The sequence below is a fragment of the Alligator mississippiensis genome, chromosome 3 (assembly GCF_030867095.1).
Source record: "Alligator mississippiensis isolate rAllMis1 chromosome 3, rAllMis1, whole genome shotgun sequence".
NCBI lineage: Eukaryota > Metazoa > Chordata > Crocodylia > Alligatoridae > Alligator > Alligator mississippiensis.
Window position 1 is genome coordinate 140,256,869 of NC_081826.1, and position 18,571 is coordinate 140,275,439.

General features: G+C 41.8%; 1 protein-coding gene across 4 annotated transcripts in view; it reads right to left on the reverse strand.

Moving 5' to 3' along the window:
* The window catches only part of LPCAT1 (lysophosphatidylcholine acyltransferase 1), a 67,406-nt gene that overhangs the window by 25,758 nt on the left and 23,077 nt on the right, over positions 1-18,571 (reverse strand). For all 4 annotated transcript variants that reach the window (XM_019491102.2, XM_019491101.2, XM_006272896.4 and 1 more), the window contains 6 exons: positions 18,416-18,525; positions 16,868-16,928; positions 15,292-15,350; positions 9,008-9,042; positions 6,306-6,360; positions 4,390-4,472 (listed from right to left, as the gene is read on the reverse strand). In XM_019491102.2, the coding sequence (XP_019346647.1) occupies positions 4,390-4,472; positions 6,306-6,360; positions 9,008-9,042; positions 15,292-15,350; positions 16,868-16,928; positions 18,416-18,525 (403 nt within the window). The remainder of the gene's footprint in view (positions 1-4,389; positions 4,473-6,305; positions 6,361-9,007; positions 9,043-15,291; positions 15,351-16,867; positions 16,929-18,415; positions 18,526-18,571) is intronic.

The window sequence follows — 18,571 nt, forward strand, 5'->3', positions numbered from 1 at the left end:
ATCTCAAAATGCATAGGTGAGATGCTAGACGCACGTCTTACAGGTGATTCCACTGAGAAAAGGGGAAAAAAAGCTATGACTGTGGTACGCAACCCCTCACTATTCTATTATTTCCTATGGGGAAAGTCATCCCGACTTACGCAAATTCGACTTACACGAAATTGCCCCGAAATGCAACACTCGTGTAAATCAGGGTTCTACTGTACTGTAGTTGTTGGCACTGCCCCAGACAACCTGGATCTTGGGGGTCCTCAGCCCAATCCCCTCAACTGAAGTCAATACAGATCCTTCACACATTTGGGGAAAAAATGAAGCAGCCCACACAGGACTCTCAGTTCTCCTTTCCAGTCTCCTGCTCTCAAAATACCATATCATATAATCTCTTTTACAGACAGATCAAGCTACTCAATAGGGCTGTGCGAAATTTTGCCGCCAGTTTTGTTTCAATGCTGTTTCCACTCGTTCAAGATTGAAACGGCAAAATCAAAACAAAACAAATATTATCGAAACAGCCTCAAAGCAAAACGAGGCAACTCGAAACGTTTTGACTTTCAAAGCTGAAGCTGGGCTTGCCTTCAATGCCTGCAGGGAAAGAGAAACTAAATTAAGGAACTAGAAGGGGAAGAGGGGAAGGAGTGCTTTCATTATTGACTGTGTAGCTGACCAGTGACTGGCATCCTTCCCTGGGGTCCCTTCCAACCCCAGGGCTCTGGGGGAGGGATGGAAAAACTGCAAAGAAGGCAGCATTGTTTAAACTGCCCTGCTTAGTTTTTGCCTTGGTGTCAGTTAGTGAGCTGTCTGTGTTCCAGCAGTTCAGCGTCAGGTAACTACAGCTAGCAGCAGCACTGATCTTCTAAAGGATTCCTTACTTGCTACTTCCCTAGCAGGCCTGCAGTTTTCACCCCACTCTGCCCCAAGACAGACAGTTCCATAAGCACCCATGTCACGAGTTTTGCCTGTCAGCAGCTAGAGGTGCAGAGCCCCAGAAGCCCCTACACCAATCTCCTTGACAGCTGGCAGGCTTCATAGCCTCAGCAGGGGCTACCATCCCTGCAGCTTTCACCCTCCTGCGCCTTAACACACACAATGTCACCCATGTCACGAGTTTTGCTTGTCCGCAGCTTGAGGTGCAGTTCCCCCAAACCCCTGCACCTATCTCCTTGAAACTTGCAAGCCTTTGTGGCCTCCACAGGGGCTAGCATGCCTGCAGCTTTGATCCCACTGTGGCTTAACGCATACACATGACATGAGTTTTGCTTTCAAGATTTTGGGGTGCAGTTTCCCCAAACCCCCCTGCACCTATCTCCTTCAAACTTGGCAGGCTTCATGCCCTCAGAAGGGGCTACCATTCCTGCAAGTTTATTCCAAATAAGGCCAGAAATGACAAAGTTATAGGCTGTTTCAAGTTTCCCCATTATAGTCTATGGACAAAATGGCGAAACTGTTTCGATGGAACGGAAAGGAACGGAACAGCAGTTTCGAATCCAACCAAATTCGAAATGGAACGCTGCCATTTCGCACAGCCCTGCTACTCAATGCTATTCTAACTCCTGAAACCCATTACTCCCATCAGAAAACCAGTCTAGAAATCACTGCTCTGATGGTTAGAAAACTTCCGCCAGTTACCAACCGAAACTTATGTATATATGGCTAGTTTATATTAATTTGCTCTCGCCAATATTGCCTGTTAGTTTCAATTATATTCCCTCCCTTACAACTCTCTCCCACCCCCGTGTATAAATGGGAGTCATATTCTCTACCTTTGTACTTCTAGGTTAAACCTGAACAAGCAGAAATCATTTAGTTTCCTCCCAAAACAAGATGATCAAAAAATGGATAAGCCCAATAGTCCTTTTCTGCACCTTTTCTAACTTGAATTCAGTTTTCCTGAACATGGGTAAACAAAGCTATATACTACTCCAGATGTTTTACTAGCTTCTCATACAAAGACATTAATACTTCCCCCTCTGTTGGAAGCAGCTTGTTTGATGTACTCTAAGTTAGTGTCTGCCTTTTGTACCAAACAGGTAGGTGGCTCATAAATCAACCTACAATAAATTGATATAGACAGGTCTGTCTGCCCTAGCATTTCCAACTGCTGAGCTCCCTGTTTAACAGAGAAATTCTTGTTATTAGTCCTTATATGCATGGCACTGGACTTTGTACTACTAAATGTAATCCCATTTCTATCACTACAGGCCCAAAAACATCTACTTCCCACGTGGTTTTCAGGTATTTGAAGACTTATCAAATCCCTCACCAGTCTTCTCTTTTCCAGACTAAGTAACCATAGTTCTTTCAACCTTTCTGCATTGTCTCCCAGGTCCCCAGTACTTTCTGCTGCTCTGTGCAAGACTCTTACCAGTCTGTACACATACTTCTTGGAAGTGTGAGGTCCAAAACAGGACAACAGTCAAGATGAGAGCTCACCAGTGCTGAACAGAGCAGAAGAATCACTTCCCTTGATTTGCAAGTGATACTCCTGCTAACAGAGCCCAGTATGCTGGTTTTTTTATTTATTTATTTTTGGTGCAATAAGAGCGCACTGATTCATATTCAGCTTCTGGTAAACTAACTCCCACGTCCTTAGCTGCAATACTGCAGCCTAGCCAGTCATTTTCCAGTCTGTTTTTGTACATTAAATTATTGTGTTCTAAGGGCAGGACTTTGCGTTTTCCTTGTTGAATCTCATCTATCTACTCCTGGTCAATCTGGGTGCATCTACAGAAGATGTTTACAGTGGAGTTATCCAATTAGCTTCACAGTAAACATCTTAGTGTGTACACGTGAGGACCTATTAGGCCACAGTAAACTAATAAACTCTGCAGCACTGCATGCATAGATGCTGATGTGGATGACTGGGGGACAAGGGTGTTTACACCAGAGTTAACCGCTCCTGGGTGCAGCATCTACATATGTGCCTAGGACTGCAGTACTTTAAGCCAGGCAGAGCAGCCCCGGGCATAGGGGCCCCAGGGAAGTTAAGTCGGGGGAGGGGAAGGAGGGTTGCCAGTCCCAGGCTCTGGGTAGTGTTGGGATGTGGAGGGGCTGGCTGGGACAAAAGGGTGCTAAAGTGTGGGGCTAAGCGGCAGGCAGCCCCTGCACTTTAGCACCCTCGTGCCCCAGCCAGCCCATCACAATCTACATGTGTATTTCAGCATGCATAAGTATTCCACCATAAGATAGTATTTTCCTTGACTGTACTATCTTATGGAGAAGTCAGTTAATTTACTGCACCCTAATACTGGCACATGTGTAAATGGTGATGCTTTACTGTGAAGCCAATTAGTCTACTCCACAGTAAGGCGCACACGTAGCTCTACCCTGAGTAACAGGAGTTAAAGTTTGTGTACTTTACAATATTTCTTGAATCAAATGTTTTCAACACTGCAACACCCTACATTTACCTTTAAGTGGTGACCAACCAGCAGCAAAGGGAGCTTCTATGTTCGGCACCCAAGCCCCAGGCATTCAAAGGGACGGTACTCCAACCTTTAGCAGGGGGGCAGGATGCTGCTGTTGCAGCAAAAGTTGGTACTAGATTTAACTGCCATGAGCTGGTTTACACTTCCCTAGCCCTGTAGCTGCTGCCAAATTTAGGCCTTTGAATCCTCATTTGCCATAAAAAAAAAACGAAAAAGCTTGTGCTGTTTACAGGCCTAGGGAAAGAGTTAACCTAGGTCTTGGCAGTGACGCTTCTTTGCAGTATCCTGCCCCTGGCTCTACTCTGCCCAGCAGGAGGCTCAGGCTTCCCTACCTCCATTCTGACCCCCACCGCCCCAGGACACGAACTATCAGGCACACTTCTGGGCACCTCCATTTACCCTGGAATAAGAATGAAGACATAAAACAGCTATAGCAGAGCAGACGACCATTCTACAATGTTAAGTAGGGAGTGGAGGGAAATTTCTGTTTATATGACCATGCTTTCAGGGAGATGTAGCTTACTGTGAAGCTGTTTTTTTGTTTTTTTAATTTCATTTCATTTCATGTCAGATTGATATCTGAGATGTTCTTCCATTTTAACTCAGTGTTTTCAAAACAAAAAAAATCTCACATATAGTTTAAACTTCAGGGCACATCCAGGTTTTTCTTATTTTACATAACATTTTTTCCGAAGTCCTAACACCACAACATAACAGTGGTCATGGTAACATGCGAGGTACAGCGGAAGCTAAAGCACTTGTAAGTTTTCATAGTACTTCCTCTCTGACAATCATTGCAGTTGATTACCTGCCTCAAATAACAAAATACATTAGAAAGAAGAGTCAAGTAAATGGTGTTTTAAATATAGGTTATATTCTATATGTTTGTCTGCACAGAGGCAAATATTGATATAGCCTTCAGAACTTCTGTTTGATTCCAAAGTGAAAAATCAGGCATACTTACTCTGCCATTACCCGCCTGACATTGTTTGCGTACAAAGATGGGTTCTTTCTTTCCTCTTCTGAAGGGATATACACAGGTAGAAACTGAAAACAGAAAACCAAATTATATCAAAATATATATCATTTGAAAACCTTTGTATTATTACACTGTAGTGAAAGATATATGTAGCAGTCCTGCTCAGAATAAAATTAAAGCAGTAGTGTGGGAAGACAGCAATTTAAAAACCAAGATCTAGAAAACCTGATGTAATACACACTTAAAGCCACATCATAGGCTACAGCTGTCCATAATGGTGTGGCTCCGCTCCTGCCCTCAGTAACACAGATTAGCTTCAATTTTTTTTATTGACATGGGGTCTACCTATGTGTACTACAAACACCCTCTCCGCTGCTCCTAGTGTAGCAAAGAGAGAATGATCAAACTTCTACATCAGCCCATTAAGCCTTCCTGCCCCTCTGGACACTTCAACTCAGGGTCACTTGAGTAGTGACTCCTTAACCACAGTACAAGGCGAGCAGTGCAAAGATGAACTGTAAACATCCTTTGCACAAGGTGCCTAGCATGTTACATGCCCTTCAGTTACACCCAAGGACGTGGTGCAAGATGTTTAGATAACAAGAAATATAACTAAAAGACTTTGTGAAAAGTAATCAAGGGGTGTCCCTTATGAAGCTTTACAGAAGATGCACCTTAATGTATTTTCATAACAAAATAATATCCCTTGATCCATAGTTCTTATATTCAGTGCAGGGAATTCATTCCTCTATGGGTAGCAGAAAAAGTGTGGTAGGGCAAGGAGATGAAATGGTTTCTAGTTGAGTTATTCCAAATCAGACTCCATTGTTACTTTTTGTAACTCAGCAGAATTCTGAATGTCTGTCTCCCCATATTTTCTCTCACACACACTCCCTTCCTCCACATGCACAGAAAGCACTATAAGATGAGTTGGGTTGAATCAGTTAAATGTAGATAAGCCCTAAAAAAGCAAATTACAAATGCACAATATCTTCCTGAAGTATTTCTAAGTTTCTGCAACCTTACTGCTCAACTCTTCTACTAGTCACTACCCTGTTTGCAGCATACATCATAAGTTAAATGCAATTTATACGGAAAGCAAGTATTAACTGCTCATATTTATATAGCAATATTTTTTTTCCTCCTAGTTAACTGCCTAATCTCAACTGCCCAGAGGAAAGGGGGTGTTTCTGGCTTGAGATACAGCTAAAAAACAACACACATGTGAGAAAGTTTAGACTGCTAAAGATCTTATCTTGGGCAGTTATGCCAGTGAATTTTTTTTTTAAACAATAAAAATCAAGAATAAAAAACAGCATGAAATGTTATAAAAATCTAAGAATCCCTTAAAAATACTTTTAAAAAAAGCTAGTATGCAAACAGTACCTGTACTGAAAATGCACAATGCAAAGTTAAGGTTGCACATGAAAACTTAACTTTCACATTCTCCCATTCTCACATGCTTAATTGTACAACTTCTTTTGTTTTGACTGAGGTATTAAAAGATTCTGTATGTGCAGAAAGAAATTTTGCATTTTTTTTTCCTTCCAAAGAAAAACCTTAATATTGCACATTAATCACTGATATCTGAAAATAAGGTATCCATAGCTACCAAAGCGCTTGGTAACTTAAATGACAATGTATCCTTTAAATGAAAATGCACAGCAGCCACAGAGGAAGGTTAGGAATTTTTAACTTTGATTTTGGGTAAAGCTTTCAGATAGAAAATCTATGTATACTACATGTGAATGGTATTAAGCCTGCAATAGAATGCAGTGCTAACACTGAAAGTCTCACTACATATTTTTACCATGTGATAGCATTACTGTGCACACGTAGTCTATAAAAGTATTTTTCCTTTTACTGCCTGTAATAGACAGTATTGATACTTTTATACTAACCTCAATTTCCACAGAATTGTGAAACTGACACAAGGTAAGCCATAGTATTTCCATCCTTAAAAAAACAAAACAAAAACAGAATTTTTGATTGTAGCAAAAGCAATGCACTGCATTTGAAGTTCCTCAGCTAGCATTATATAGCTAAAATGCATATTTAGAAAAAATGCATTTGGATGGCACTTTCACATGTATTACCAGTTTCTATAAACAAATATCAAAAAAATTTCACATTCAACAGATAGCCAATGATGTGGGAAGTCTGAAGCAGTAAAAAAGTCACATTCCTTTGGGAATACCTCCACTGTAGTATGACTAATATGGACACAAACCATCTAAACATAGCAGAAATAAGGTGCAGACAAAACTACTACAGAATAACTTATTCTCAGAATTACTCATAGTAAGGAGCAGGCATGACCAACTCTCCTAAACTGACTGCCTGCAGCAGGTCTTAGTTATTACAGTTCCTGACCACTAGGTGCCAGGGGAGCCAAAGCTTCACTTCTACCAAAAGATCTGCTCCAACATCTGTCAGAAGTATATGAGTTACTTCTAAAATTGTAAGTTTGTGTATATTGTGGTGTGAGGAATTTTCACTATTTACAAATCCCTTGGACTCTGAAAAGATTGTCAGCCTTTATGGAAAGGAAGTTATTTTGCCTAGTAGCAAAGGCCAACACAAAAGCTTTGTGCTGTTATGCTGTGAGAAAGTGGTGCTCTGAGGAAACTTCAGCAAGTGCAGAAGGTGGAAGCACAAACAAATTGAGATTTTCCAGTGTAATGCACATGTGTTAACTTCAGGCTTCCTTCCCAGCTGCATTCAGGAAAATTATGGTTAATTCACTACGTACAAATTTACAGTGGATTAGAAAAACTGTATTGATCCAGGCAGGTACAGAGGCTCAGAATTAATGCAGACTTAATTCACAATAATATAATTTATTTTGTTAGTGAATTAAACTACATTTAATAAAAGGGACCTGAATTCTAAACAAGTATCTTTGTCATTTAATGTGGTTTAACTCAAGCAGATGAGTTAATTCACGTTGTGAATAGATGTAACTTATGAAACACTTCAATGGGTGAGCCATACAGACGTCCAGGCCCTCTAATGCATTCCAAAAGCAGCCAGAGTGCTCCACAAAAGTACCAGTTGAAACTGATATACTGTTTAGAAGCATTTCACTTCCTGCTACATATGCATGCTCTCTGGTGCAGAACAGAGGACCCATGGATTCTCCATCAAATTCCACAGTGCTCTTCTCCTGCCCCTTTCTTCACAGGGCAGGTGAGGGCAAGATCAGGGAGAGAGAAAGGAGAACAGTCATTCAGAGCTGTGGTCATCTGATTCTGGCAAAAGATCAGGGGAGCCACAGCAGCAGAAAAACATGCGGGGGTTGGAAAGCTGGAATCCTGGTTCCGGCAGCAGCACATGGGCAGGGGCAGAGGATGCTTAGGGTGGCAGCAGGATTCAAGTAGTGCTCTAAGCATGGGGAGCTCCAGCACCCTAGGTGCTGACTGATGCCCCAGCATAACTGCTGCTGTGATGCTGATTCTCCCTCTGGTTGCTGCTGCCTTCCCTCTTCCCCCTAAGAATGCCAGGAACAATCAGGGTGTCAAAGCCCCTAGCACTAAAGGCGTTATCAGGGTCTGACCACTGCTGCCACCAGGATCCCAGTTCTCTAGCCCACAAACTCTGTGCACCTCTTTGCTTCAGTACAGTGTAGGCCTAAGTCATAGGAGAACACTCACAAGAACCAGCTCTGCTTCACCACCCCCCACCACCCCCTCATAAAAAAAAAAAAGTGTTGCAGCCTTGGCAGAGATGGGCTGCAGAATAGCACTGACTGTTCCACTCCCCCTCAGGAGGGGGCAGAGGGAGGAGCAGAGACAGTTCACCACAGCTCCTTGTGGCCCCTGGCTGGAGAGCTCAACATTGCATGCAGCCAATGGCAACTTTAAAGATCTCTAACTTAAGGGCACAACAGGCCCAGCAGCTGAAGTGTTACTCTTTTCTTAGCCATTCAAAATATGGGGGTGAGTTTTATGAAAGAAAATTGATTCCAGCATTTCTATGAGCATTCCACGCTGGAATGGAGGCATGAGGATGCTATAATGGCTGCCAAGCCTGTGCTGTCCTTTTGGGCTCACGAAGGAGAGGCAGAGACCAGTTCTCAGCATTACTAACCCTCTCCTTCCAGCCCCAAAGTTCAGGCTTTAATCCCATCACAGCTACTGCCAAATTGGCAGCAGCATTTGCATCTTTAGCATTTCCTAAAGATGGCCAAAACATTCAAATGATGATGCTAAGAAATGTGGAGATATGAAAGTTATGTGTTGTGGGAGCAAAAGCAATGTTTCACCACATGCAGGTGGATCATATAACAGTATTGAAATAAAAACAAAACAGGAAAACAAAAACAGTCCATAAAATAATCAAGGCAATGAGACAAAAGCCATCTAAGCACACATCGCCATTGGACAGAAACAAGTGGCAGAAAACAATACTAGTTTCTTTCTAGATTTTTCCAGATGAGGTTTTGTTTGTTTTTTTAATGATGTGGCAATCATCAACAGGAAAGACTCATTCATTTTATGGAATACTCTAATAACCAATAATGCCTATCTGACAGTACGCTTGTAACACCAAGCTAATTTACAAAAGCAATCACAGCACAAGGAAGAAGACATGATTGACTTACGCTCCTGGTCCTTGCCATGTCCATGTGATTGTATCCTAAGAAGTGCAAAACAAATGCAATTATTTTTCTCTAAGTCCTCATGAAGATAGCAATGAACTATTTTTAAAAAAGCTACTTCCGTTAGGAATAAACAATGCTAAACAGGAATAAGCTTGCCTTTTATAAAGTTAAGAAACACAGTTCAGGTGTAATTCAGGGCTTACATACAAGAAAATTATGTTCATAGCACATTTGAAGACTCTTCAGATCCTTCAAAAGATGCCCACTTAAAAATATATACATTTAGAAACAATTAAGTGAAATTCAGATGCTTCTTTTGTCGCATTAGATTTTTTAAAAATAGGTAATGACCAGTAAGGGTATAAACAGAAGCATATGAAAGAAAGAACGCAAGAGATGACCCACCGGGTCAGACCACAGGTCCATGCCACCATGAACCAAATTGCTCTCACAGCAATGCAGTGCAGATGCTAATGGGATGAGCATTTAAGCAGGGCCTATCCAGACTGATCTGTCCCTTGTCCCCCTCCCTCTACAGCTTCCAACATCCAGAGGCCTGGGAACTCTAAGTCTGAAGGTTGGAAAATGGAGTCTGTGTTATGAAGAACTTGAAATCTGAAAAAACAAAGAGCAAAGCAAGTGCTGGAAAAAGATATGACATTAAAAAAGATCAATGTAATGACTGGCACACATTTTATCATTAAAATACCTTTATTTCTAAGCAGCAAAACTGGAAAGTATTTTTACTATTACTACTGTGCCAAGGCCTTTATGGGTTGGCTACATTCTTGTTGGTTTTGCAGTAGAAGTGCACCTTGAAAAATAATTTTAAAACAGGAGAGTTTACAGTTAAAAAAACAAAACAACAAAAGACAACCCAAGCCTCAAAAAGGCACTGCATGAGTAGTGAGCAACCTGGGAGCAAGATAGCAAAGACATGGTGATGGAAGAAGTGGACAGAAGAGGGCATCATGTGTGTTGCAGAGGGAGGGAGATATAAGCAGTTAAATCAGATAGAACTGGCATGACCTGGAAGGAAAGACTGGAAACTTGAACTTGAAGCAAAGGAGAAAGGAGGGGAGTGACGTGCTGATAAGTGTTTCAGCTCAAACAAGAAAGTTTAGAATGCTTGTGCTTTTGAGTAGATTTGAGGGAGGCCATCATGGGTGTCAGGAGCCAAGCAAGGAGTAGCAGTCCAAAACAAAGATAAGAGTCTGTACAAAAAATTGAGCCATTTGAACAGAAAAAGGAAGTGGTATGAAGAAATAAGCTGCCTGATTTGGTAAAGACATGCATTTGTAACATAAGAAAGAGGAAAGAGTTTAAGATCAATTCTAGATTAGAAGCCTGATAGACCAGGAGGCATTACTGGAAAATGAGGGGATTGGAGAGGTTTGGAAGGAAACAAGCTTCAGTTTTCCAGAAGATGTCAGAGAGAGAGGACTTTAAGATTTGGAAGTTAACTTCAAAATTTTACTTCATTATACAAGAAAGTGGAAGTGAGGCTGTAGAGCCAAAGACAGTCACCCTTTATTTTGGAAGATGGACTGCTGGGATCAAAACAAAGTGGTTGACTGAAGCTTATCCAGACTCTCACTACTGTATGCAAACTAAGATAAAATAGAGTTGTGCCAGAAAAGCAATATTTTATCTGTAGCTGATATGAACACTGTATGTGTTTATAAAAAGCTTCCAGCTCTTGCTCAGGGACAGCAGTTATTTTGTTAGAGGCAAAGCACAATTTGAAGATTCTGTACCTAAAAAAGTGAAACCTTTGAAAGGTTTCTCTTCCAAACAACAGTGGAGACTTAAGGAAGTACTAAGACTAAAAGCTCTGAAAGTTTTTGGGGTTTTTTTTATATATAGTCAGTGTTGCAATCTAGGCCCTTTAAGATTAGCACTGGGCTGTGGAGATGGGGTATGTGAATTATTATGGAGAGTCTGAGATCTGTCTTTAGAAAGCTATGGAGGTCTGCAAAGCAGTGCAACAAGCAAATTGCAAGTGTAAGTTGAACATGAGATGTGCATCTACACATGCAGGCACATGCGCTTACAGCAGCTCAAATAGTAGCAGCACAAATTTGTGCTGGAGATTTGTGCCTCAGCACACATCTAAACATGCACTTTGGGGCAAATTGTGCCACTTGAGGCAAGCTGAACCTGCCCAGCTCCGCCTGGATCTTCAGCCAGGGGGAGCTGTTAGCACCAGCAGTATAAAAAGCTGCCCTGGCAAGCAGCTCAGGACTACATGCCCTTATGAGATTCTGAGGCCCAGCCAGTCGGTATCTGGGGACACTAGCCCCTTGTGCCAGCTGGACTGCTGAAGCAGCCCTAACCTGAAGAGAGTGGCCTCTGTACTCTCTACCCACTGCAGCAGTCTGGCAGTGGGAGCTGCTGCCTAGCTGTTATCTGCTGCCACCTGTGACAGCATCAGCCCTCTTGGACCTGCAGCTCCATGGCTGCATGCCTGCCAGACCTGGACAGGGACTGCACAGCCACCTGGGCTGCGGTATGGGCACTGCAGCAAAGCTGCACCTCTGGGCCAGTTGGCAGTAGGCCGTGGCTGCACAGTTGACCTTCAGGTGGCACTGCTATCATGTCTTCTGGTGCCCCCGCTCTGCCATCTGGGCAGCCTACTGGGGCAACAGGGGCTCAACATAAAAGAGAGGCTCTGGCTAGGTGTCAAATTGTCTCTTTGGAGGACTCAGCCTCATCACTTTTTTAAGCAGGTTTTTTTGTTTTGTTTTGTTTTTTATACCAGGATTTTCTGGTATCAAAATCAGTGTCCGTGCTGTGTAAATATGCAGCACAGGGAACATTTTTTGGTTCCCAGAATGCCTCTTGTAACAGGCACGGGCTTGCTCATATGGATGTGCCCAAGGAGGCTTCAATAGCAATGAAATAGGTTAACTTGTAGCAAAATAAACAAGCAAATGAAAATAAAGTGGGCGGGGGGAAAAAACTGCACAAGAAAGGCCACAATCTCAAAATAAAATGGCCTTGATTGCCTACAAAGGAGTTTTGGACCTGAATGCATGCATAAACATACACACACACAAGGATTTTGACAGGAATGAAGCCTACCTTAAATACAACTACCAATCTCTGGCAGAATAATATAGGCAAAGCAAAACTGTAAAACGTGGCAAAGGAATGTATGAAAAGAACTTAATATATTGCTGTTGCAAGGCCAGGGAGGTAACATGATAGCCCCTTAATTGGAATATGGATACTAACTGTCCAGAATTCAAAGAACTGAAGGATACTTAACCTACAGCAAAGAAATAAAGTGAACTCCTGAGTCTGAGCCATAAAAAACAAGAGTCAATAAGTAGAATGGCGCAATGCCCATTCATACAGCTAGAATTCTCTCCACCTCATGCCCAAAAACAACTGCATCAAAATGTAATCCCCCTGTTCCTGAAGAAATTGGACCCATGAGAGAGACACACAGCTGGCATTAGAAGCCTTAAGAAAAGGACTTCCAGACAAGTCAGCAACAATTAAGGAACTCTCCAAAGCAATCACAAACAGACTTACTGTGCCATTTCTGACTGTTTCAGTCTACTGCAAAGCACCAATTCAAGAACTAGGTACAGAACTAGAGATTTATAACGTACTTATCCAGAACTTTGGGTTCCATAAGAGCTGCCCACCCTCCCTGGTGGTGGGAGGAAGGGGCAGTATGGAAGGAGGTGGCAGGGGACAGTGCTTATGGAACCCAAAGGTCATTCCATCCTCCAGTTTGGAAGTCAGGGTTCTGGACTACAGGAGGCAAAAAAAGAGGCTGATTAGCTGAAGCCCACAGCAGGTTTGCACTGCTCTATAAAACATTAAAATAGGGCTTTGTTCTTAAATACAAATCTCTTATGCCTTAATTAGAACATCCATTCCTGAAACTATAATTATGAGGAGTTGCTGCCCCCACAGGGAGATCTAAGGAGGCCTAGAGAGGGCTGGAACCAAGGACTATGGAAAAGTAAATCCATCAAGAATGAAGCTGAAACACTTGAGGCCAAAGCAATAAACCTTCACTTTTCCTGATCCTGCCTAACTAGCCAAGGTCTAACTCCTCACAGTTCCACTAATACGTGCCAGCCTAGCCAACACAACACACGAGCTCCAAACCCTATCCTTCCCCACCTACTCTGCATCTCTTCTCTAGTTTCACCCTACCTTCCCAATCTAACCTAACATTAATCTGTAACAGCAATTTCTTTCCTTCTCTGCTCTTTTTTGTTTCTGAAGCTTATTTGCAGAAAATGCTTAGAGATTATATGGTTTACCAAGATGGTGAATCTAGGGGAGGAGTAAATGCTAATGACCTAACCGATGGAAATGAATTAATTTTGAGAACATACAGGGAAGTACTTACACACATATAGTCATACAGATGTGATGTCACATCCATATATGAAAGCATGCTTGCTCATCCAGCAGAAAGGATTAGGACAATGCATCATTCATCTACATTCTCAACATTTCTAGACTTAAAAAGGTCTACCTCCTGCAGTTATGGAATTTGTAATGGGCAGGGGAAAATGTTTTTTCCTACCCCCTGCCAGTCATTTTTTATTTAATTTTAGGTCACAAAATCACCATAGAAAATTAGAGTTGGGAGGGACCTCAGGAGGTCATCTAGTCCAACCGCCTGCTCAAACAGGACCATCAACAATTAGATCATCCCAGCCAAAGCTTTGTCTACCCAGGTTTTAAAAACCTCTAAGGGTGAAGACTCTACAACCTCTCTGGGTAACCTGCCCCAGTGCTTTACTACTCTTCTAGTAAGAAAGTTCTTCCTAATATCCAACCTAAACTTCCTTTGTGTCAACTTGAAACCATTCCTCTTTGTTTTGTCGTCTGCCACCACTGAGAAAAGCCTAGCTCCTTTGTCTTTGGAACCACATTTCAGGTAGTTGTAGGTTGCTATTACATCCCTTCTCAGTCTTCTCTTCTCCAGATTAGATAAACTCAGTTTCCTCAGCCTCTCCTTGTAAGTCACATGCCCAGGCCCCTAACCCTTTTTGTTGCCCTCCACTGGACTTTCTCCAATTTTTCCATATCCTTTCTGTAGTGGGAGGGCCCAAAACTGGACACAGTACTCCAGATATGGCCTCACCAGTGCTGAATAGAGGAGAATAATTACTTCCCTTGATCTGCTGGCAACACACTTAATGCAGCCCAGTATACTGCTAGCCTTCTTCACAACAAGGGCATACTGTTAGCTCATAGTCTTAGATCTTGTTTGAAATTTGTAGGGGCAGAAGCAATCTCCAATATGTTTTTGTAGCTTAAAGCAGGAGCACTCAATGTGTGAGTCATGGGCCAGATGCTGCCCCCCTTGGCATGCCATCCAGCCTGTGGGACTCCCCACAGGCCTGTGGGGAGCCCTGTGGACCATGGCTGCCTTCCACGCCCAACATAGCACATGGGACTGGGCAGAGGTGGTACAGGGCCTACAGGGCCTAGTTCCCACACGCAGGACCAGGTAGGGCCTTGATCCCAGTGGCCAAGGATGCCACAGGGCCCTGATACCTAATCCAGCCTGCAGATGCGTCCCATGCACATCCCTAATCTGATCCATGGTTTTAGGGTGATTAATTTGACTTTAATTTTACCTTCAGACACTTTTACACATGCTCCAGGTATAAGGGAGGAGTGACATTCCTTCGCTCCTAATGAAGTGATAATTAGAGCTGCTCCAAGATTTTTTGTGCATTTCAAAGAGATTTACAATCTTCAGACAGGCTGCATAGAGAAATCTACTGTTCAAGACATCAGGCTGAAGACTTTATACAGCATTCATCTCAAAAGATGTCAAATAAGCATGCTGTTACAAGTCCTAGGGTGTAATTGCAACTGACCTGGATACTTGAAAAAAAATTGCTTTTGGCTCTATCTACCAAAACTTGTTGAGGAATTAAAGTACTCTCTCCTCACCACACTGACTAAATAAAATCCCCCCCTCTCTGCCCCCTCACCTAAAAACCTTGATTTTACAGACTGGAGATTGCCTTAGAAGATTTTTCGTAATACTTTAAGTGGATAGAGGGAATTCTTTCAGGAGAGGGCAAGAGCAAGAGCAAAAAAGTAAAGCAAGTTGATAAAAATCAGCAATTAACCTAAACCTGTCTCCTGCTGGGCTTTTGTCTACAAAAAGCCAACAAAAACATCAATGCCAAGTGTGCACTCTAAGTTAAACAATTTGATGGCAAAGCAGCAAATCCCATAGCCAAAATAAATAAAAAAAAAAAACAAAAAAACGAAAAAGCAACTGAACTTACCAGTTTGTTAGGATACCGTAAAACTACTGGCTGTACAGGAACTCCAGGGATAAATGCACCTGGAAGGCATATGCATATCATTACTTTTTTGCAAAAAAATGTCTTTACTATAGTAAACTGTTCACTTCCAAAAGACTCTGTGAATAATGGTTATTTCTTTCAGTCTTTCATGAAGAACAGTTAGAATTCACCTCATGACAAAGGAAAAAAGCAAAAGTAAATAGCCAATAATAATTCCTTTGAAAACGTTATTTTAAAAAGATAACACATGTCCAAAAGTATATACACTGTTGTCACTTATAAAGGAAATATAAACAATTAACAGAATGTAAACAAAAATGCTAAATCCTTCACTGGCTACTTAAATGCAAATAATCAAGTACAAAAGAAACATTTTATCACATCCCACTCTCTCAAATTTGACATTAGGATTATTGATTTCTTCTTTTTTTTTTTTTTTTTAATGCATCATATTTACCTGAATCTAAGATAGGCTCTGGTTTTGGGTGGCGCATGCTGCTGCCATTTGTGCCGCCCTGCTTTTTTCTGGCCTGGGTTTCTCCGACCTCAAGATCTCCTGGGGTCAACCCCCCCCACACACACACACAGCAAGGTAGCAGCATGGGGAACACCGGCATGTGCACTGAGTGGCACCGCAGATGGGCCTGTGGCACCACATACCGCAAGTCTGCACTTGGATATGGTCAAGGGAGTCAAAGAGCACTGTTCCCAGAACTGGTCTTCTTGTTGCTGTGCATTCACCTAGCTGCTGACAGGTCATGGCTAGGGTAACAAGTCAAAAAGGTTTGAGGCACTAACAAGCCCTTCTAGACTGATGCAGTTTGTGTCTGCAAAACACCTCTTGGTTATTAATTCCTAGTGGTTTCACAAACAAAAAGTTATCTGGGGAAAAGCACTTTCATGCTGCTATAACGGTTTAAATAGGGCTTTTTGCCAAAGAAATGTCAGAAAACACAGGATCATCCTTTTAACTAGTATTGCTATACTGGAAGAAGTTTCTGGGGGCAGACCTGACCAGAGTACCTCTCAACAGATGTGTGTTAGGTACATCCAGCTGGAAAGTGAAGGTCAGCTACAGATTATTTAGCAGTAGGTGTTACAGCACCCTCACACTGAATACATATGCTTTTGGTAGTTCAGACTGCTCTATCACGAGGGATGCAAAAATTCAGCGAGAGAAACTGTTCACAGCTCAGAAACAAAGGAAAAATACTATCTGAATTGGATTCAAAGTGTGTAAAAACATAGTCCAGTTACAACAGTGATTCCCAACTTTCTTTGGTCCCCAGGCACCAAAACTGAACAAGTAAGGTGTCGCAAGAAGCAATGCTTTTTCTCTCTCCATCAACTCCGCTTTCAGCCACAGGAAATTAAAATGTGGTAAAACGATGCCGTAGTGATCTATAGCATTAGAAAAATTCCACTTCAATCCCAGCCCTTCACAAGGCTTTATCATTCATGCTTTTCAGTAGCAAGCCAATTACAAGGCAAATAATACATTTAAAATACTACAGCAATGACAGCATGCTATAAAAGAAAAATGAAAGATACCTACCAGGCTTGAAGGTAATTAAACAGGATCTGTTTGTGCAAGTTCCTTCAGGGAATATTATTATCTTGGAGTAAAAACAAAGTTCACTTTTATGAAATATAACTATTCCATGTGGATTTATTTATAAATATTTACATCTTTAAAGACAACATTTAAAAATTCTTCATATCATTAACTATAATAATTTCAGGGGGGGAATGAGTTAAGATTCATTTTCAATCCAAGTAAAGTTGTTTATTTTCATATTCAAACTGAACACCAGAGAACTCTGTTCTACAACCATTCTTATGGGTTGTAAAGCTAGACTCAAATATAACATGTTAAAAAAAAATAATTCAGTTCTCTTTCAGTTTCTTCAGAACACATGTGCCTAAAGACCTAGTTTCACAAAATATAAAAGAACTCCCACAAACTAATCAAGATCCCTCTCTCTCAGATTGGAAAGAGAAAAAATAAAAGTCTTGCCCTCGCATACTAAGTACCTGGTAGTTATTCAGATATCACCATTGCAGAGACCCTAAAACACCTAAATGAATATTTTAACAAGAAAAAAAAAGATTCTTAAGGCTTAACTGAATTATCAGCAATGGGAAGAGAAGGTTAGATTCTGAGTAGACTCCAGTCAGAAAAAGAGAAATAGGAAAGATACTGAGGGCTCACATCCTCAATTCCAAATTGCTGAATTCAAGGGAAGTGAATGCCTACTGCCGGTGAACAGACCACGAGACTAGGACTCAGGAGAGCTGGGTTCTACTTCCAGCACTGCTCCTGCTCCTGACCTTCTAAGTAACTCTGAACATGTTACTTTGCTCTTTACTCAGTTTCCTTTTCTTTAAAGCATCAGTAATACATATTTCCTCTGCAGCACTGCAAGTTCCACTGATAAAAGTCCCTAGGTAAGGACAAGATCTTGTTCTGCTCCATTACTCTAAATGGGTCGGTGACCACATAATTACATAGTAGTTTCATCCATATCAGAAGAAGAGGCTCTAATAGGTTTCCAAATTACAATATAATGTACACGCTTTCAGAAAGTTTAGACCTGCAGCACAGAGCCTGAAGTATCCCTCCTTTTCCATTTCTCTTCCCAAAGCAAACTGCGTGGGCCTCCCTGAGGAGGGAGAGGGAGCAGGAGCCCGAAGATCCTGGCCACAAGGAACAATGGGAGAGCAGCACCCAGGAGGGAGCCCACAGGCCATAAGCTAAGGGCTCATGAGTCGCATGCAGTCCATGGGCAGCCAACTGGACAGCCCTAGTGTGCTGAGTTGTAACACTTGATATATCAAGTGCCAAACACCTCAACCATTCTTAATAATAGTTACATTTTAACACTATTACTACAGTGGAAATTATCTCCAAATGCTAAACACATCACAACAGAACTAAAGATGAGGCTAGAAATTCATCATGCAAGTAAGGATTTGAAGTTGCGTATCTCAGGGAGAAAAGAATAAGAGGATTAGTGTGATAGGGAAGAGCTGGAAACAGGACAGACTAAACTGCTATCAACAAATACCAAATATATTCTGTCACAGAAGAACCACAAGGTACCTGGGGCCATTTGCCTGACTGAGCACGTCTCTTTATCTCTTCAACTGTTTTCCTGCGAGAATCCTGGTCTGACCGAGACACAAATACTGGCCGGCAGTATTTAATTAGAGCTGAAAAGAAAAGAAAATTACATGCATGTTTTCATTATAACTTGCT